Genomic DNA, 21,914 nt, shown 5'->3' with positions numbered 1-21,914 from the left:
TGAATGATGTGTATACTTCCTATTCTCAGTTGTACCCCTTTGTCTCGTAAAATTTACGAAAGATACCACTATCCCTAAACTTCTCAATTATAAATGGGCCTCAAGTGAAACCCGAATAAGAACAGGTTCAGAAACAAAATCTGCGGTGTGATGATAATGATACGACAGCCTTATCTAGAGTTAAAATTCACCAATAGGTATATGACGCGTCAGCAAGAAGTAACAAAGCAGAATCCATTCTGTGATCGCCAAAGCCACACGATGATTCTTGGCTAAATCATTTTAAAGACAAATAAGAAGAAAAAAACTGGTGTAATCATAAATCTGCAACACAGATCGCCCAAGATAATACAAGTTTTTTTTTCACGAAAATAAGTCAGAAGAAAATGGCGAGCACTGTGATGACTACACTGCCTCAGTTCAATGGTCTTAGAGCCAGCAAGATCTCTGCAGCTCCTGTTCAAGGCCTGGTTAGTAATTTTCATTTGTTTTTAGATTTAAAAAATGTGATTTCATCATCGTCTTCTCACTTTTTTGAAATGTACAAGCATTAACATTTTTTTTTGCTTTTAAAAATAAAGAGTTTGACGGTCAATTTTGTCGTTGATTATTATATGTTTTAATGGTAGATTCATTCGAGATTATTTGTCATATTTTATGGATAATTTTTATTGATCTAGTATCAAGTATATCACCCTGTAGAAATAATTTGTTGTAAATATCCTAAAATTAATTAATTCTTGATTTTCTTATTAAAAAAACCATAGGCAACGGTTCAGCCCATGAGACGCAAGGCAAATGGAGCTTTGGGTGCAAAGTGTGGTGACTTCATTGGTTCATCAACAAATCTGGTAATTGAAGAAAAATGAAATGAACATTTATTGAAGTTTAAGCAATGATTGATGCTAGATACTCTCTAACTAGATAATGGTAACGTCGACAACCCTGATGTTGTTCGCGGGGAGATTCGGACTTGCACCATCAGCGAATAGAAAAGCAACCGCTGGACTTAAGCTCGAGGCACGTGACTCGGGTCTACAAACGGGTGATCCAGCCGGGTTCACGCTCGCTGACACTTTGGCTTGTGGCACCGTTGGTCATATCATCGGAGTCGGAGTTGTTCTTGGCCTCAAAAACATCGGTGCTATTTAAAACTTCTTTATTGTGTATTTGTAACCATTGTAGATTTCTAAAACAAAATTCTCAAGAGCCTGAGGGGAGATCTAATGAAATCTTTACATGTCTTTATGTTTATAATGTTTGCATCGCATGCATATGTTCAAATAGAAAATATCACCAGGCTTGGAAGTTTTACGTGAGCTTCTAACAAGATATGAGATATGCATTCATCAGATCGTCTTCAAGATTATAGTGTTTTAAAACAACTAGGGGCATTGCCTCCACGCAAACGCAGAGTTATGACATTGTTCTTGTTTCATCTTAATATTTGTTAGGGTTATTGTAGGTGAATTTTGCGTTTTGGGTTGATCAATGTTTTCAATTTTTTTATTGTTATAGGGTTAGAGTTGTGATGATGAATTGTGTATGCATTGTTCTCCACTCATGAAAGACTAAACTGTATTAATAATATGATTAATATAGTTTGTGGTGTTGCTTGTTGTGTCACTGAGACATATTGTTTGTTTGTCTTTTTAATTTGTTACTTGTACTATTGAGATTACATAAATTATATTAATGTTGTTGAGAGTAATTTTTGTTTCTAGATATTTTTTTCTCCAGTTTAGTTGTGTAAGTTGTATGTGTTAACTAATAATTTTTTTAATTCTTATTATGTTGGTTATATATATTTTTTTATTTTTAAACTTGTTGCTTTTAACGGACCTTTAAAACAAATACATGAAGACTTGTAGAAATAACTATAAAATTAGTGACAATTAGTATTTGGGCGTTAATGGGTTTTAAACGAATATATGTATTTCTCATAAGAAGACAATAGCATTGGCTTGTTGGCATTGAGCATGTAAGCTATTTTCATAAGACAATAGGAGTGAGCAGGTGGAGATGGTATTGCCGCCTTTGTGTCTGTTGGGATTGTCTCTTGTATTTCCTGGTGTGGTTGTGTTTGCTTCTCTTTTATTTGCTGGATAATATGTAAACAAAAATCATTGCCAATTGTATTTATTAGAGTTTTTAACTTACTCTATTTTTTGTTTAGGTAATTTCACTGATATTGGTTGTTGTCTTCGTCTTCTTCGTAAGCATCTGCAAAATTAAGTTTGTAAATTGTTAAATAGCTGTTCGTGTAGTTTGTATTTGTTTAGCTGGCTCAATGTATGTGTCGTTGAGTTTTAGTTGAGTTGATTGGTTTCGTATATTTGTTTTGAAGTTTATTTGTAAGATTAGACAAAAAGAAAGATGATCATTAATGATTCGTCTTTTTGGGATTCTAGTTTTTGGTGTTTTGATTGTTTGAGTTTTTGTAGTTTCTTTTAAGCTGTAAAATAAAGATTCGTGTAAAATTAGATTGATAAGTAAGGGACATAGATAGACGACCACAAATCTTGGGTATGAAATATTTTTGATTATTGATGTTAGAACAATATAGACAGTAATATAAAGGGAATTATGTGTTGATTGTTGAGAATACGGATGACAACTCGACTTGTTTCTTTGGTGACGTCAGAGCCCTGGACATAACGGATTTGCCCAACCACATCTGTGAGTTTAAATATCAGTTATGATATCGAAACATAATATAAACCCAGATGCAATATGATAATATAGCTGGGACTATAGGTTTGTGTTCGCAATCACTTGGACATTGTCGAACAGTCTAATCTTGACTGGAGATTGATCTCAGAAGAATCCGTGATGACTTCATCAATAATGGTTAGTGAAATGAAACAAAGGACGAATGAATGATCATTTATCTTGTACATACTTGAGCACCTAGCAACCTCAAAACGATCGACTTTCACAATGGAACTTTCTTTCAAAGATGGCATGTAATGATTAGCACGTCCGACGGAAGTAAACCCATGAATCACGAAATCTGCAAATAATATTATTCAACAAAGAATCAGAAAAATTAATTAAAACAATTAGTGTGCTAGTGATATCTTGCATATTTACATTGTTTTATCCATTCATCCATGAGCATTTTCATCATATAGATTAGGATTTAGCCATGTCTAGGTTGCATTTTGCATTCATTGTCCTTATTAGGTGCTGGAGTGTTCCATGGAGTGATTTGAGATGTTTGGGAGCATTATGATCCAAAAGGGGGTGAAAGATGAGCATGGATGGAGCCTTTAGAGAAATCTTCTGTTGCTAAGATTTTGTGGAGACACAGAAAATTGAGTTAGCTTTCTAATGGAAGTGGTTTCAAGTCATTTGGAGATGTAAAGAAGGAGTTATGATCAATTTACTAGAGCCATATCCATCCTGGTCGAGCATCGCAGAGTGACCTTCCAGAGCGACACCATAAGGTAGCTCCCAACCCAGAGCGACCTTCCAGAGCTACACCCCTACGTCACTCGCCTTTTCATCACTTTGGAGGCCAAAACATAGGCCTGGAGGGACCTTCCAGAGCGACCACCTGAGGTCACTCCCAAGCCAGAGCTACGTCCTGGAGCTACACCACGAAGTCCCTCCGGGTGTTTTGCTTGGACGATTTTTATGTTATTTCAGGGGCCTTTTGGTCATTTGTTTTGATGTTTTACACTTTCTAAACCTAAGTTAAGTACTTTGTAAGCCATTGGAGGCAAGGATAATCTCTTTTCTAGAGAAGAACTAGTAAAAAACCTCTTTTGATTCAGATTTCATTGCTTTCATCTTGTGTTCTTGTTGATTTCTTATCTATTTCTCTACATGGTTAATCTAAAATCCAATATGGGTTTAAGAGGAATCATGGAGATTAGTGAGTAATCATCTTTTGAATTCATGGGTTAGGGAGATTAAGGGTGATTAGGTTAGAGCTAGGATGTTTTAGTGTAGATCATTCATATTTCCTTGCTAGTAGAGTAATCATAATGCATCTTCTGAGTTGGCCACTCAAAAGTTGATCCTTAGGCATTTCTCACCCGAAAGGTGTTCGATGAAATGCCCGAGACAACTCTCCTAGGCTTTTAGTATACTTTGCCAAAGACATTTGTTGTTAAAGATGCTAAGATAGCTAATAGACTTGTTAGTAATGATTGCTTTCATATTATTCAACCAAAGACATTTGATGTTTGAGATATGTTAGCAAATGAGCATTCATCTAGACATAGAGCTTGCTTAGAATTGTGTCTAGGCTTAAGGTTGATAGTTTGATTGATCATTTGCCATCCTTAGTTCGATACTTGATCACCCAAGGTCTAATCCCTATGCCCATGAGTTCTCTTTTCCCTTAGTTAAGAAAGTATCATTCTGTTATTGCTTTTTTTAGTTTTAGTCATAGCTTAAAACCCATCTAAATCATTGGTTGCACTTAGATTAAGTGAGTACTTGCATTCTCAGTGCTTTGATATCCCTCAGAACTGGTTCGACAATCTTTTATACTACAACATTTGTCTTAGGAGCCTTGAAAACTCCTAACATCAAATTGGCGCCGTTGCCAAATTCTGAGTAGATTTAAACATTGAGATTTAGTCACTTGCTTGAGACTAAGTCATTTTTATTTTCTTTTGTTACTGATTCTTCTTCACCTCCCTTTAATCTACAGGTGTATGCACTTGAGGAGCAGGGGTCCATCAAACCTAGTTCCAAGAGCTGCAGATATCAGAGCTTTAGAGAGAGAGTGTGCTAGAAAGAGAAGAGAAGAAGAGCAACAGGCTCACTTGCAGAGATTGGATACTGATATGGGAGACATACCTCAAAACCAACAGCGAGCAGCGCCACCTATTGGCACTTATGACCGCCCCAACATTCATGGTCATAGATTGGGAATCCGAGCACCAGCTGTAGCAGCCAACAACTTTGAGATCAAATCAGGACTCCTCAATGTGATCGAGAACAACAAGTATCATGGCTTGGCTCTAGAGGATCCATTTGATCACTTGGACAGGTTCGACAGCTACTGTGGGTTGTCAAAAACCAATGGTGTGTCCGAAGATGCCTTAAAGCTCAAGCTATTCCCTTTCTCTTTGGGGGATAAGGCACGTCAGTGGGAGAAGTCTCTACCCAGCGACTCCATCACCACTTGGGATGACTGCAAGAAAGCATTCTTGGAGAAGTTCTTCTCTACTTCAAGAACTGCTAAGCTGAGAAACGAGATTTCCAGCTTTCAACAGAAGAACTTGGAAGGCTTCAGTGAAGCCTGGGAGAGATTCAAGGGCTACCAAGCTCAATGCCCACACCATGGCTTTTCTAAGGAGAGCTTGCTGAGCACATTCTACCGTGGTGCTCTTCCTAAGTACAGAGCCAGACTGGATACAGCTAGCAATGGGTTTTTCTTGGGGAGAACTGAGGAGGATGCAGAAGAGCTGGTTGACAACATGGTAAAGAGTGATGCAGTCTACAGTGGAGACCACGACAGAGGCAGTAGAACAGATGATAAGCAGACGAGGAAAGAGATCAAAGCTTTGGAAGACAAGATCGACCTTCTCATTGCTGAAAAAGCCACCCAAGAGCAGCTGAAGTTTGTTGGTAACTCCAGGCAGGAAGATCCACTTGCTGTCAATGAGGTTGAGGGTTTGGAAGGTCAGGAAGAGTTGTGTTTCATCAACAACAATGGTAGCTGGTACAAAAAGGAGCCCAACTTTCAGTACAACAACTACCAACAGAAATCCTATCCCAACAACCAACAGAGTGGTTATCCGCCTAGAAACAACCAGCAAGGCAGCTATCAGCCTCAGCAAAACCCCTCGTCTGGCTCCTCTGCTCCTCAAGAGAGCAGCACTGATACCTTACTGAAACAAATCTTGGAGTCTCAGACTAGAAGTGAGAAGCATGTTGGTTATGAGTTGAAGAACCTTCATACCAAGATTGATGGGAGCTACAATGAGCTCAACAACAAATTCTCACACCTTGCTTCTACAGTCAGGAATTTAGAGAATCAGTTTGCTTCCATGAACACTCACCAGAATCGCCAGCAAGGATCTCTACCTGGAAAGTCTGACCAAAACCCCAAGGAGGCCAAAGCTATCACCCTTAGGAGTGGTAAACAGTTACCTCCTAAAACCCTCACCAAGGATGCTGAGAAACTAGGTGAGGGGGTTGCCATCAACATAGATGATGAAGTGGTGATTGTTGATGAGAAGATCAATGACGAGATCTTGGAAAAGATAGTGGAAGCCAAAGGTAAAGGAAAGGTTGGGGAAGAGAAGAAGACAGTAAAAGATGGTGAAGTTGTTACTCCAGCAAGTGAAAGTTCTTTTGTTCCTCCTCCCTATGAACCCAAACTACCATTCCCTGGTAGATTCAAGAGGCAGCTGCTAGAGAAATACAAGGCTCTGTTTGAGAAGCAAATGAGTGAAGCTCAGGTTGCAATGCCCATCATCGATGCTTTTATGTTGATTCCTCAATACAGCAAGTTCTTGAAAGATGTTGTAGCTGCAAAGAAGAAGGAGATGGAAGGCATGATGATTCTTACCCATGAGTGCAATGCCATCATCCAGAGGCTTGATGCTTCAGAGAAATTAGAGGATCCAGGAAGCTTCACACTACCTTGTGCTCTTGGACCTATGGTATTTGAGAAAAGTCTCTGGGATTTGGGAGCTAGTGTCAGCTTGATGCCTTTGTCTGTTGCAAAGAAGCTTGGATTCACCCAGTTCAAGAAGTGTAGACTCTCTCTGGTGTTAGCTGATCGTTCAGTGAAGTATCCTGTGGGCATCTTAGAGGACCTCCCTGTGAAGATTGGAAGGTATGAGATACCTACAGATTTTGTGGTGCTTGAGATGGGTGAGGAGGCTCAAGATCCATTGATTCTAGGAAGACCATTCTTAGCTACAGCAGGAGCTATTGTTAATGTGAAGGAAGGCACGATTGATCTCCATTTGGGTAAAGAGAACATCCTCCACTTTGACATCAAGAGGAAAATGAGGAAACCAACTGTGTTCGGGCAAGCCTTCTACATTGAAGAGATGGACACTCCTGCTGATGAGCACCTTGAAGAGTTACCACCTGAGGACGACGAGGAGGGATCATCTCCCTCTACTCATTCCCCATAGAAGGTAACCCATCACACTCCCCTGTATATACCATTTTATTTTTGCATATTAGTCTTCTTTTCGGTATCTCTCTCTCTACTTGACAACACAGAGACTGTGTAACTCAAGTTTGGGGGAGGTACCAAGTATTTGATCATGTTTGCTTTGATGTTGTTTCATTGAGTCATGCATTGCATACCTATTTGCATATAAAAAAAAAAATCAATCATTTAGTTTGCATCATTTGCATTTCTAGGAGAGTCTAGAGCATATAGGTTGCATTCACATGCATTGGGAGCAATGATTTTAAATGCCTTGTAAAGAACACTACGTTGCACCTGAGTAGCTTTTGCACCTCTCAAAAAGACTTGTATGTTTCGAGCCTTGAAAACTCTTCCTGAAACTTGTTGATTGCTGAAACTCAGTCTTTGAAGCCAACTACAACCTTATTTGAACTGAACGAACTTAATGCCTCTTGCTCATGGTCCCTTGTGTACTGAGTCATGGCTATACACACTTGAGTTGTCACATCCTTTATGCCAATCTTATTTTGACAAACTCTAGTGGTAGACCACTCCCAAAACCCTTCCCTCCTTTTAAGCTTTCATTGTTTGATGAGTGAGGCCTTTTTCGGAAAGTCTTACATGTGCATAATGTTGAGAGTATCGGGAACGACAATGCTTGATCTTCATTCTTGCTAGATTGGGCACTCTATTGTCTAGCTATAGGTGGGGGGTGAGTGTTGTGATTATGATTTGGGAGGAATGAAAAGGAAAAGAATAGACTCTTTGTGCTTAAGTGAATTGTTTTATTGGGATAAGTAGAGAAGCCTCTAGCTCAAGTTTTGAAAAGTCTTGGCCCCCAGCCTAAAAAAAAAAAAAAAAAAAAAAAAAAAAAAAAAAAACGAAAAAAAAAAAAAAAAAAGAGAAAAGAAAAAAAAGAAAAAGAAAAGAAAAAGGGGCTAGCAAAGTTGTTAAGAGCTAAGAAATGTTTTGAGGTTGTGAAAAATCCCTTGTAGATTTCAAAGAGAAAGAGTTGATGTTCTTAGGATCTTTTGGTGAGAGATGTGAGTTGGGTTTGACATTTGGGAATGATTGTGTAATTGTATGTTTGGGGAAAGGGTAGAACAATGGAGATTGAGCATTGTATGCATTAGTTGATCCCTTTCTTAGATATATTATGTGCAATGTCAAGGCTACTTGTTTCGAGAGTAAACCACCTTAAAGATCATATGTTTTGAATCTCTTGAATCACTTGAATAAAAGCCTTCCCTTACCCAACCAAATGACTTGGACCAACTGACCATTTGCAAGAATTCACCTGATGTTTTGTGCTTAATGAATGTGAGAGTTGGTTGATTTGAATGTGTGGATGCTTGATGATGAGTGTAAGAACAAAAAGAGTTAAGATAGGCCTAGAGAAGCTAGAGTGTAATAAGAGAGTGTGCTAGTTGTGTTTCTTTTGGCTATGTGCTCCCACCTTCAACCTCTCTCCCTATGAGTTCTAGAAAGTTCACTTGTGGACAAGTAAAAGAACAAGTTTGGGGGAGTTGATATCTTGCATATTTACATTGTTTTATCCATTCATCCATGAGCATTTTCATCATATAGATTAGGATTTAGCCATGTCTAGGTTGCATTTTGCATTCATTGTCCTTATTAGGTGCTGGAGTGTTCCATGGAGTGATTTGAGATGTTTGGGAGCATTATGATCCAAAAGGGGGTGAAAGATGAGCATGGATGGAGCCTTTAGAGAAATCTTCTGTTGCTAAGATTTTGTGGAGACACAGAAAATTGAGTTAGCTTTCTAATGGAAGTGGTTTCAAGTCATTTGGAGATGTAAAGAAGGAGTTATGATCAATTTACTAGAGCCATATCCATCCTGGTCGAGCATCGCAGAGTGACCTTCCAGAGCGACACCATAAGGTAGCTCCCAACCCAGAGCGACCTTCCAGAGCTACACCCCTACGTCACTCGCCTTTTCATCACTTTGGAGGCCAAAACATAGGCCTGGAGGGACCTTCCAGAGCGACCACCTGAGGTCACTCCCAAGCCAGAGCTACGTCCTGGAGCTACACCACGAAGTCCCTCCGGGTGTTTTGCTTGGACGATTTTTATGTTATTTCAGGGGCCTTTTGGGTCATTTGTTTTGATGTTTTACACTTTCTAAACCTAAGTTAAGTACTTTGTAAGCCATTGGAGGCAAGGATAATCTCTTTTCTAGAGAAGAACTAGTAAAAAACCTCTTTTGATTCAGATTTCATTGCTTTCATCTTGTGTTCTTGTTGATTTCTTATCTATTTCTCTACATGGTTAATCTAAAATCCAATATGGGTTTAAGAGGAATCATGGAGATTAGTGAGTAATCATCTTTTGAATTCATGGGTTAGGGAGATTAAGGGTGATTAGGTTAGAGCTAGGATGTTTTAGTGTAGATCATTCATATTTCCTTGCTAGTAGAGTAATCATAATGCATCTTCTGAGTTGGCCACTCAAAAGTTGATCCTTAGGCATTTCTCACCCGAAAGGTGTTCGATGAAATGCCCGAGACAACTCTCCTAGGCTTTTAGTATACTTTGCCAAAGACATTTGTTGTTAAAGATGCTAAGATAGCTAATAGACTTGTTATTAATGATTGCTTTCATATTATTCAACCAAAGACATTTGATGTTTGAGATATGTTAGCAAATGAGCATTCATCTAGACATAGAGCTTGCTTAGAATTGTGTCTAGGCTTAAGGTTGATAGTTTGATTGATCATTTGCCATCCTTAGTTCGATACTTGATCACCCAAGGTCTAATCCCTATGCCCATGAGTTCTCTTTTCCCTTAGTTAAGAAAGTATCATTCTGTTATTGCTTTTTTTTAGTTTTAGTCATAGCTTAAAACCCATCTAAATCATTGGTTGCACTTAGATTAAGTGAGTACTTGCATTCTCAGTGCTTTGATATCCCTCAGAACTGGTTCGACAATCTTTTATACTACAACATTTGTCTTAGGAGCCTTGAAAACTCCTAACATCAGCTAGATCGAAGATTAACTTACCTTTTCATTAAGGAAAAGAACCATGATTCCCACAAACTCCCTGTCTTTCTTGAAGTTCAGGGAATCTCAGAGCGAAGAAGCCAAAGGCTATGCTCTGACTACTACGACCAAGACGGAGATACTCAAAGGTTGAGTGACAGACGCCGGGACGCCGGTTTAACGAACTGGATAGGCAGAGAAAAATATTTTCTAGAAGACGATTAAATCTAAGAGGAATCAATGAGTTTTGTGGAGATGCAGATTAGGTTCATCAAATATGGGAATCATATATATATATAGGGTTTATAGAGGGGCCACTAATCAGGAACAACATTTATGATCAAACGATTTAAGATGTGGACATGAAGAGTTCACCGGTGAAAAAATAGATTACGAATAGACATTCAATACAGCTCTGTAACTCAGACTTGTTTGAGACAATGATGAAAGGAACTCAAACTCATGTTAAATGATAACAGTTTATAATATGGGAAAACTTTAATTGTTGCAAACTTGAGCTGTTTTTTCATATAACATGATGAATCTCATTTAAAAATGAAATCCATAACACACTTGTAGGCCCGGCACTCAGAGGAAGCCGAAGAAGCAAGGGCTTCCGACCTTCGTAAATATATATTAGGTTCAGCCATCAATGTACAAAGTATCATTTAGCTTAGTGGTATAAATGTTGGTGTTTATATCTCGATAACCCGGGTTCGAACCATGAACTTGACCTTTTTTCACACTTTTTAAAAGTGAGGCCCACAAAACGCTGACGTGGCGCGCTGAGGAGTGAACAAAAACTCAACTATCATAATATAGACTAGGGACATTTCCCCCGTGCAAGTGCAGGTTGTGGACAGAGTTCTTGTTTCATCTTAATATTTGTTAGGGTTATTGTAGTTGTGAATTTTGCGTTTTGAGTTGTTTTTTAAGTTTTTTTTTATTGTTATAGGGTTCGAGTTGTGATGATGAACTGTGTATGCATTGTTCTCTACTTATGAAGAACTAAACTGTATTAGTAATGTGATTGATATAGTTCATGTTGTTGTTTGTTGTGTCACTGAGACTTATTGTTTGCTTGACTTTCTAATTTGTTTCTTGTACTGTTTAGAGTACATATATTATATTAAAGTTGTTGAGAGTACCTTTTGTTTTTGGATATTTTTTCTCCAGTTTAGTTGTGTAAGTTGTGTGTATTTTTTTTTTGTTAACAACATTACAGACTCATATTGACCCTGTAAACCACACTGGGAGATGTTGATCCATGTGAACGACAATTGACGTTTGTGTCATGACACTGCGTGCTAGGTTATCCGCCTTTGTATTTTACGTTCTTGGTAGATGAATTATCTCTGATCTTGTAAAACTCTTTTTCAGACTCTTAATATCGTCCAAATAACTTGTAAATGCTGGCCATTCTTCTGGTTCCGAAACCATCTTCACCAATTGAAAACAATCCGTTGCAAACGTAACCTGAAATTATCGTATGTTTCTCATACATTCCATATCCCATAATAGAGTCTCAATCTCTGCATGCAAGGAAGTTAGAGTAGCCCGTACATTTCTTGCTCCCATTAGTCCCTCAAATCCTTCTAAAGTACTAAACCAACCCTGATCAGAGAAAATATCACCCTCCTTCCATGATTCATCCGTAAAACACCATCGTCTGGGAATAGACGAAAAAGACGTAACTTGTTCGTGTGTTCCCGTTTTCTGTTCATTCAGAAGTTGTGCATCTGTCCAGAGTGTGGATTTTGTTTCTGCCAATTTAAGAGTATCCCTAGGATCCATATCCAAATTACTGAAAACCTTATTATTTCTTCCTTTCCAAATATATCATAGAATCCAAGCAAATTGATGATCCTCCATCTGTGGAACAACTCTCCAAAAAAGATGATCCATATTCGTAAAAGGAGAACTCGTTGGGAAAATGACTGGATTTGTTGGAATCTTTGAAAGAGTCCAAAGCTGAAGTGCTGGAGGACATTCGAAGAACACATGGTTAATCGACTCCTCCTCCGCTCCACATCTTGCACAACATATCTCACCCTCCATCCCTCGCGCCTTCAGATTCTTCTTAACTGCTATACACCCTGATACCAATTGCCAAAGAAAATGTTTCATATTTGGTGGACACCGGATATTCTAACAAAATGCCTTCAGAACATTAACTGTTGGTCCCATCAATAATGGTTGTCGTTCCCTATCCGGGTAAATCCGCTCTACTTGGTATCCTGATTTGACCGTAAATTTTCCATTGTTTGTGGAATGCCATCCCTCCCTATCGACCATCTGATTTCTACTCAGTGGTATACTTTCAATAATTTTCACATTCTGTGGATCTACCAAATCCCGAAGAGCCTGCGAATTCCATCTTCGCGAAGTGGAATAAAAAAGTGTGTCCACTGTAAGGTCTGGATACAAAATATGTTGATTTTTATTGGCTGGTCTCGGGAGAGTGGTTGGGAGCCAAGGATCGTTCCATACAGAGATATAAGATCCTGATCCCACCCGTTTGATTAGTCCTTTGCTTACCAGAGATCTAGCAGATACAATACTCCTCCAGCCATATGACGTAGAGTATGATCGGATCGGTTCAAGGGGTGAGGCATGCCTATAATACCTACCCGTGAAAACTCGAGAGAATAAAGTGTTTGGCTTCTCAATCAGCCTCCATAACTGCTTACCAAGCATTGCGGTATTGAAATCAGCTATATCCTTGATGCCTAAACCCCCGTCTTTCTTACTTTCACATACTTTATCCCATGATCTCCAATGCAGTCCTCTTGAACTACCCCCATGACTCCACCAAAATTGCGCTACATCACTTGTCAGTTTTTTTGTGGCTGCCTTAGGTAAGCGATAACACGACATCGTATGGTTCGGCAGAGCCGTAATCACTGATTTAATGATCACTTCATTTCTTCCTTTCGTAAAAAACTTAAAAGTCCAACCATTAACTCTATTATTTAAACGATCCTGCACAAAGCCGAGAACTTGAACCTTAGAACCTCTAAGATTTTCCGGTAATCCTAGATAAGATCCCATTCCCCCCAAATTCTGGATACCTAAGATATCTCTTAGCTCCTGCCTAACTGATTCTTCAATCTTATATCCAAATAGAATCGAAGACTTTTCAAAATTTATCAGTTGCCCTGAAACCACCTCATACTCCTTTAAAATCCTGAGGATAGTGTGGCATTCTTCCTTTTGAGCTTTGCAGTAGAACAAACTATCATCCGCAAAAAACAGATGTGAAATCGATGGACATGCTCTGGATACCTTAATTCTTGTTAATTGTTTCCCTCTCTCCACCTTCCTGATATTTGCAATCAAAGTCTCCGTACAAAAAATAAATAAATATGGAGACAACGGATCTCCTTGTCGTAAGCCTCTATGTGGCTTAAGTAATAATTTTTATTATCCTTAATATGTTTGTTATATATTTTTATTTTATTTTTAAAATTGTTGCTCTTACCGGACCTTTTAAACAAATACATGAATGCTTGTAGAAATAACTATAAAATGAGTGACAGTTTTGAGTATTTGGGCTTTAATGAGTTTTAAATGAATTTATATTTCTCATAAGAAGACAATAGCATTGGCATGTTGACATTGGGCATGTAAGCTATTTTTATAAGACAAGACGAGTGAGCAGATGGATCTGTTGTTGCCGCCTTTGTGTATGTCGGGATTGTCTCTTGTATCTCCTGTTGTGGCTGTGTTTGTTTATCTTTTATTTGATGGGTAATATGTAAACAAAAATCATTGTTAGTTGTATTTATCAGAGTTCATAACTTACTCTGCTTTTTTTGTTTAGGTAATTTCACTGACCTTGGTTGTCGTCTTCGTCTTCTTCATTGCGAAAGTAAGTTTGTAAATTGTTAAATAGCTGGCTGTGTAGTTTGTATTTGTTTAGCTGACTCGATGTATGTGTCGTTGCGAAAGTAAGTTTGTAAATTATTAAATAGCTGGTCGTGTAGTTTGTATTTTTTTAGATAACTTGATGTATGTGTCGTTGAGTTTTAGTTGAGGTGATTGATTTGGTATATTTCTTTTGAAGTTTATTTCTAAGATTAGACAAAAAAAGAGAGGTGATAATTAGTGATTCGTCTTTTTGGAATTCTACTTTTTGGTGTTTTGATTGTTTGGGTTGTTGTGGTTTCTTTTAAGCTGTAAAATAAAGGTTTGTGTAAAATTAGTTTGATAAGTAAGGGAGATAAATAGACAACCACAAAATTTGGGTATGAAATATTTTTGATTATTGATGTTAGCACAATATAGATAATAATATAAAAAAAATTGTGTGTTTATTATTTCTTACGGATCAATGAAGAGACGGATAACAACTCGAGTTGTTTCTTTGCTAAGGTCAGAGCCTTGGACAGACTAGATTTGCCCAACCACATCTGCGAGTTTAAATATTAGGTATAATAACGAAACATATTATAAACCCAGATGAAATATGATAATATACATGGGAGTTCTAGGTTTGTGTTCGCAATCACTTGGAAATTGTCAAACAGTCTAATTATGATTGGAGATTGATCTCAGGAGCACCCGTGATGATCTTCATAATTAATAGTTCATGAAATGAAATGAATGAAGAATGGATGATCAATTATCTTGTACATGCTTGAGCACCTAGCAACCTCAAAACGATAGACTTTCACAATGGAACCGGCTTTCAAAGATGGCATGTAATGATTAGCACGTCCGGCGGGAATAAACCCGTGAATCACAGAATATGCAAATAATATTATTTAACAAAGAATCAGGAAATCAATTAAAAATAATTATATTAAATAAGTGTGATTAATTGAAGATTAACTTACCTTTTCATCAAGGAATAGAACCGTGATTCCCATAAACTCATTATCTTTCTTGAAGTTCAGGGAATCTCATAAGCGAGGAGGTTAAAGGCTATGCTCTCACTACTACGACCAATACGGAGAGACTCGAAGGTTGAGTGACGGATGCCGGAAACGCCGGTTTGAGGAATTGGAGAGGCAAAGAGACATTTTCTAGAAGATCGTTAAAGCTAAGAGGAATCAATGAGTTTTGTGGAGATGCAGATTGGGTTCATCAAAGATGAGAATCATATATATAGGGTTTACATAAAGGCTATAAATAAGGAACATTTAAGATCAAGCGATTTAATATGGGGAGATGAAGAGTTCACAGGTGAAAAAATAAATTACGAACAGACAAACAACGTAACTCTGTAACTCAGACTTGTCTAAGATAATGATGAAAAGAACCCTAACTCATGTTGAACGAAGACAATTTATAATATGGAAAAACTATAATTGTTGTTTTTTTTTCATATAACGTGGTGAACCTCATTTAAAAATGAAACTCGTAATACACTTGTAGGCCCGGCCCACAGAGAAAACCGAAGAAGCAAAAGTTTCCGACCTTAAAAATATGTTTTAATTTTGGCCATCAATGTACAAATTATCTTTTAGTTTAGTGGTACAAATGTTTGTTTTTATATCTCAATAACCCGGGTTCAAATCACATGCTTGACATTTTTTTCAAACTTTTTAAAAGTAGGTCCTACCAAAATGCTGACGTGTCGCCTCAGAAAAGAGATAACTGCCTCATTACATTATAGATTTTAATTTACTAAATAGAACCCGAAATTGTTGTTATTTTTTTTTATTTGGGATTTAATACTATCAAAAGAATGAAATATTTGTCTCATAGGCCTGAGACTTTTATGTGAGATCCGTATTCGATCAGAGATTCGATCCGGATATCCGGAAGGGCCGAATCCGGATCCAGATAGTAAAATATTGGAATCTGCAAATCCGGATATACGGAGGGGCTGAATCCGGATCCGGATAGTAAAATGTTTGATCCGTCAAAGCCGGATCCAAATCCGAATATCTTAATTTTTTAATCCGGATATCCGGATCCATAAGTTTTATTAATAACTATTTCAAAAATAGAAATATATATACATAAAAATTAAATTTATTTAATATGTTTTTATTTTTATAATAGTATATATAAATTTTATGTAAAATTTTTAACATTATATATAAAATAATTAAAAACATTATATATATTTTTTTATTTTTAAATTATTGTTAATATTTTATATATATATATTAATTATTATTTATTTATTTATTTTAAGGATCCAAATCCGGATCTGGATATCCGCCGGAAATTACAATTTTTAGAAGGATATCCGACACCTAGATATCCGACATCCGGATATTCGAGAACCCCAGATCTGAATAAGAATCGTAAAATTATGGATCCGTCGGATAAGAATCTGGATCTGAATATTTTAAAATTGTCTAGATACTCGATCCGTTCCAGACCTTGAGATGAGCATCGAAACAATTGCCAAGAAAAATAAAGAGACAAAGAAAGTCATATAAGAAACTTCCACTTCGTTGACAAAAAAAAAAAAAAAAAAAAAGAAACTTCCAGTTGTGTCCTACTATGAACTTCGTTCGAGGTATGCTTTTTTTAATCAAAATTTTATGGACGTGCGGAGAAGCGTTGCGTAGGTGCAAAGTACATATTGTAGACTGCTACAATGTGTGATCTGAATAGAACTGTTGAACTTAACTTTTTCTTTTTTTGGTTGGAGAAAATTTAACACTTCTAATAAATGATATTATAATGAATAATATGAGATTTTTTTTATCTGAGAAATAATAACATCTTAGGCCATATTTATTGCAGTCTTTTAGAGAAGTATCTTAGTATAATTAAGAATTAGTAAAAAGAAAAAACAGCATTTAACTAAGGGGGAATGTATTCAATCTAAAATTTGAGGTGATTTGATTTATAATAAAGTTTTAGAGGATTTTAAAAATAGTGCAGAGAATAAAATGATTTTTGTTAAACCACTTTATAACAGTGAATTTATTATTTTAACACAAATCACCTATAACTCTTGGTTGAATACACCCTCTTAAGAGATGTCAATAGATGTCTCTTAAATAAGGCACATAAGAGCATCTGCATTGAAGGTTCAATGCAGAGGTTCACACCTTTCTTAAAAAAAAAATTATTAAAATATTTTAAGTTTTGTGAACTCAGCTCCTACAGATTCACTGCATTGAACCCGGATCAACACTGTAGCGCAGGTTCCACAGTACGTGGCGGCCCGCGATTGGTCCGATTAGTTTTTTTTTTTTTTTTTTTAAAAACAAAAATCAAACAGAAAAAGAAAATAATAAAAAAATACTTTGTGAACCCCTTCCATAGGGTTCACTGATGCGGATGCCCTAAGGAATGTATCTTAGTGTTCTTACACTATTTTACCTAATTTTATTAATTAAATATTTATTAAGAACTAACTAGGGTATTCCCCATTAAACATGCCCTTATCAAGAAAATGACGTGCAGTTTATTATTTTGTTGTAGTAAAATGAGGTTGGCTCAACCGGTTATAAGAGTGTTGCTTTCAACGCTACCTAACCGAATTGTCATAGGAGGTACTACTAGGAGAAGAGAAGGTTTACGTTTGTAGACCTGCCACATAAAAAGTCATTTAAAACTAGTCCCTGATCCTACGAAGATTAGAACATTTATAATGTAAAAAACCTATTTTTTCCTATAAAATAAAATAATTCCATAATAGATTTGGTTTTTATTCTAACCCTACTCTATTTTATTTTCTATTTTTTTTTTGAAAAAAATCCTTGAAATAAAAAATAAAAAATAAATACATTATTCTATTTATAGAATAAATTCATTTCACTCCATGGCAGAGTAGAAAATGAAGTAGGTTAGAGCATTTGTTATTTCAAACTTTTTAAAGTAAAAATTGGAGTAGGACCAAAGATGTTATCCCTTATATATTAAAAGACAAAGATTTAACATTAACGTGTTCATAATATATTCGCTATATGACAGCTTCACAATGATTTAAAAATGAGTATGCTAACGTGTCACGTGTAGAGAGTCTTTCAACCAAACTCTACATAAATGTGTTTACACTATGTATTACTTTACATTTTTTTCAATATAAACTCACATACAAGGTTTCAAGGGTTATGAAAATTTTTCACACATAAAGACAATTTGAAAAAAAATACTAATATCTAGGTTTATTTTATTTTTACTTAATTTTATTTTCAAAATTTTATCATTTATGTGTTATTTTGAACAAAAATGTCTTTCAATGTTAATTAACGGTATATTTATATATTTATGAATTATTTTAATATTATTCTTTTATATACACATATATGTGCACATTGACATAAGCACCTATATAACTAAATATTCATCACAAGTGAGAATTTTAATTCTGTTGGAAGTTGGAATATTCTTTTTTCTAATGCTTCTTTTCACCATCGACCAAATTGTAATGAAATGATTTGTTTTAATAGTTTTTTTCACCATTTGATTTTTAATGCATTTATAAATTAGAATATGAACCATTGATTCGACATCAGGACTGTCTAAAGTTCATATAACATGAAACCGAATAAATAATGGAGTATTAGTTTTTGGTTAACACCGAAAACTCAAGTATTTTAATCGAACAAACTAAATAAATATGGATTTGAAATAGTAGTTATATTTTAGTAGATTAAAAATTAAAAACCCCAACCTAAAACCAAACCGATATGCAGATTAAACATATCTAATGTTTTCTTATCTTAGAAAATAACGTAATTAATAATTTCATTATGTCCAAGGCGCGGATTATTACCTTGTTAAACAAAAATATCTTCATACTTTTTTGCTTTACTACTTTTCAAATTAGTTAGTGATTTGTTAACACAAACTCGGGATAGTGCGTACAACTAAATCGTAGATGTGAAATAAGAAAACAGATATAAAACAAATCTTTATAATATGTCCCTTTTCAGTTATCTTGGACCGGATTGTTTAATATACAAATATCCCCAACATGTTCACCCACACACCCACCACGGTGGACTTGGACAATCCCAGCAACAGAAAGCTTCTTTTAACTTTTCTTCTTTCTTAACAACAGGATTATTTGTGGAAACATGTTTGGTGCAGTACGCTCAAAGCCTTAAAATGCGTCGTTGGATTAGTCGATTATTTCGTCCAAAGCTGTAAGCTTTGACTTTATTTAATTACAAGACGTGTGTGTACTTTATATTCAGGTTGCTTCTTCGTAAGTAGCAGTTGTCTGAAATTTGATTCATCTTTTTGTATCATATTTTAATAATAATATATATTGGAATTTGTAGCTTAATGATAAATTAAATATCAGTATCATGGCATAATCCTGATTTATATTAATAATCAGTATCATGGCCTAATCCCGATTTATATATATATAATAAAATTTTAGTCACCGCATGTGAGCAGCAAGATTCAGTTAAATATACATTTTCTGCCGACTAAGGCGAAAGTATGTTTTTTTAATAGGATTTGATCATATTTAATTGCAAGTAGGGGTTAAAAATGCACATAGTTAACATTCTATCAGAAGATAGATTGTTGTTTTTTTTTTGGTAAAAAAGATAGATTGATAGATTGTTGTTATCATTTGTATTTTTTTTTAATCGTCGTCATGTTAAATTGTTAAAGGCTGCATTACACGCATATTTTCATATTTTTTATGAAGAGTGGGTTGGATCAAAATCAAGAGTTTTGGCCAGTAATTCGAGAGGTTTTATGGCTTTAAGATATATATAATTTCTTTAATAAATCACAAAACGCTTAATCAGTATATTATCGTTAGTTTTTTCATTGTAATCATGATTAGAGACAATAATAAAATTTAAGTTTGCCACTAAATCAGTCATTCAGAGACAATAATATACATTTTTATATATCCTATTGACTGATTCTGTCATTTTCGAAAAACACATCTACTGCTACATAATACATATATTTTCAAAAATCACCAAACTGTTTGACCCAAACTAGAATATATACATATATATATATATATATTTATTTATAAGTCGTTAAAAAAAAATATATATATATATATATATATATATTTATAAAAAATTGCTTTGCTTTATTTAATTTGATTTCAGAAAATATATGCAGAAACTTGAAATTTAGTTGATATTTGTAATTCTTTACATTATATAATATATCTTATCCTTACTGTTAATTAGATTTCTTTTAGTTATTTACTTATTTTAATGCTTTCGAAATTTTGGTGGACAAATTTTCTGTAAAATAACTAGACACATATAAACAAATAAGAGAGATTTTACTTTCAACAAATTAAATATAGAAAGATATTTGTAGATGGTTCTTTCAAGGGATGGGCAGAAAACCGAACCGAACAAAACCTTTGATACTCAAATTACAGAACATACTATACCAGAATAAAATGATGCAAAGCTTTGAACAAGATAGATTTGTCGAGTATTGGCTTAAAAAGATACTCTTTAGGTGTTGACAAAAAAAAAAGATACTCTTTAGGTAAAAAAAAGAACGTATCAAGTGTGAACTTCCAGCAATATTTCTTACATTTTTATCAGTTATTAATCTATACTATTATTTGCGAAGTAAATTTTTGCAACGGAACTCTCACGTTAAAAGTTAGAGTGGTTAATATCGTTTATACCCTTAATGAATAAAATGCATCACTAAATTAAAAAATAAAAACAAAATTTTAATTTATTTGAGTAGATAATTGATTAAAATTAATAATAGTAAGAATTATCCAAAATCTGAAAATATAATTTTAAAAAGAGATAATTTCTATACTTTAATTTCGCAAATAATAGTATAGATTGTTATCTGAAATATTCTTTTAGTAAAAAATTAAAAACATGAATTATATATAAAAAGTTAAAAACATGAATTATGTAACTAAATATCAATCAAACTAAATTCTTAATTATAGAATTAAAATAGAATATTGAATTATCCAAAATTTAAAAATATAATTAAAAAAAGATAATTTCTGTATACATATTGTATTGTTATCTGAAAAAAGTATTTTAGTAAATAGTTAAAACATAAATTATATAATTAAATATTAATCAAATAAATTATTTGCGAAGTAAATTTTTGGAATCGAGCTCTCACATTATAAGTTAGAGTGATTAATATCGTTTATACCCTTAATGAATAAAATGTATAACTAAATTAAAAAATAAAAACGAAATTTAAATTTATATGATTAGATAATTGATTAAAATTAATAATAGTAAGAATTATCTGAAATCTGAAAATATAATTTTAAAGAGAGATAATTTATGTACATATTGTATTGTTATCTGAAATAGTCTTTTAGTAAAAAGTTAAAAACATGAATTATATATAAAAATTTTAAAAACATGAATTATATAAATAAATATCAATCAAAATAAATTCTTAATTATATAATTAAAATAGAATATTGAATTATCCAAAATCTAAAAAAATAATTTAAAAAAATAATAATTTTTGTATACATATTGTACTGTTATCTGAAAAAGTATTTTAGTAAATAGTTAAAACATAAATTATATAATTAAATATTAATCAAATAAATTATTTGCGAAGTAAATTTTTGGAATCGAACTCTCACGTTAAAAGTTAGAGTGATTAATATCGTTTATACCCTTAATGAATAAAATGAATAACTAAATTAAAAAAATAAAAACGAAATTTAAATTTATTTAATTAGATAATTGATTAAAATTAATAATAGTAAGAATTATCTAAAATCTTAAAATATAATTTTAAACAGAGATAATTTATGTACATATTGTATTATTATCTGAAAAAATCTTTTAGTAAAAAGTTAAAAACATTAATTATATAACTAAATATTAATCAAATAAAATTCTTAATTATATAATTAAAATAGAATATTGAATTATCCAAAATC

General features: G+C 34.3%; 1 protein-coding gene and 1 non-coding gene across 2 annotated transcripts; one reads left to right on the top strand and one right to left on the bottom strand.

Annotated features, from left to right (window-relative positions):
• Positions 1-126: 126 nt before the first annotated feature.
• LOC106367276 (photosystem I reaction center subunit psaK, chloroplastic-like) lies at positions 127-1,254 on the top strand. Its single transcript, XM_013807015.3, has 3 exons — positions 127-470; positions 768-851; positions 925-1,254. The coding sequence occupies exons 1-3, from the start codon at positions 387-389 to the stop codon at positions 1,150-1,152; spliced, it is 396 nt and encodes a 131-aa protein (XP_013662469.1). The 5' UTR covers positions 127-386; the 3' UTR covers positions 1,153-1,254.
• Positions 1,255-5,201: 3,947 nt separating this feature from the next.
• On the bottom strand, positions 5,202-5,308 carry LOC125578683. Its single transcript, XR_007316766.1, has one exon. It is a non-coding gene; the product is annotated as a small nucleolar RNA R71 (small nucleolar RNA).
• Positions 5,309-21,914: the final 16,606 nt, after the last annotated feature.

Source organism: Brassica napus, chromosome A9, assembly GCF_020379485.1.
Source record: "Brassica napus cultivar Da-Ae chromosome A9, Da-Ae, whole genome shotgun sequence".
NCBI lineage: Eukaryota > Viridiplantae > Streptophyta > Magnoliopsida > Brassicales > Brassicaceae > Brassica > Brassica napus.
This window is presented reverse-complemented; position numbering and strand designations above follow the sequence as displayed.

Coding starts and splice junctions, on each gene's coding strand:
- LOC106367276 (XM_013807015.3), top strand. CDS start 387: ATGGCGAGCACTGTGATGACTACACTGCCTCAGTTCAATGGTCTTAGA. Junction 471..767: donor CAGCTCCTGTTCAAGGCCTG/GTTAGTAATTTT, acceptor AAAAAACCATAG/GCAACGGTTCAGCCCATGAG. Junction 852..924: donor TTGGTTCATCAACAAATCTG/GTAATTGAAGAA, acceptor CTCTCTAACTAG/ATAATGGTAACGTCGACAAC.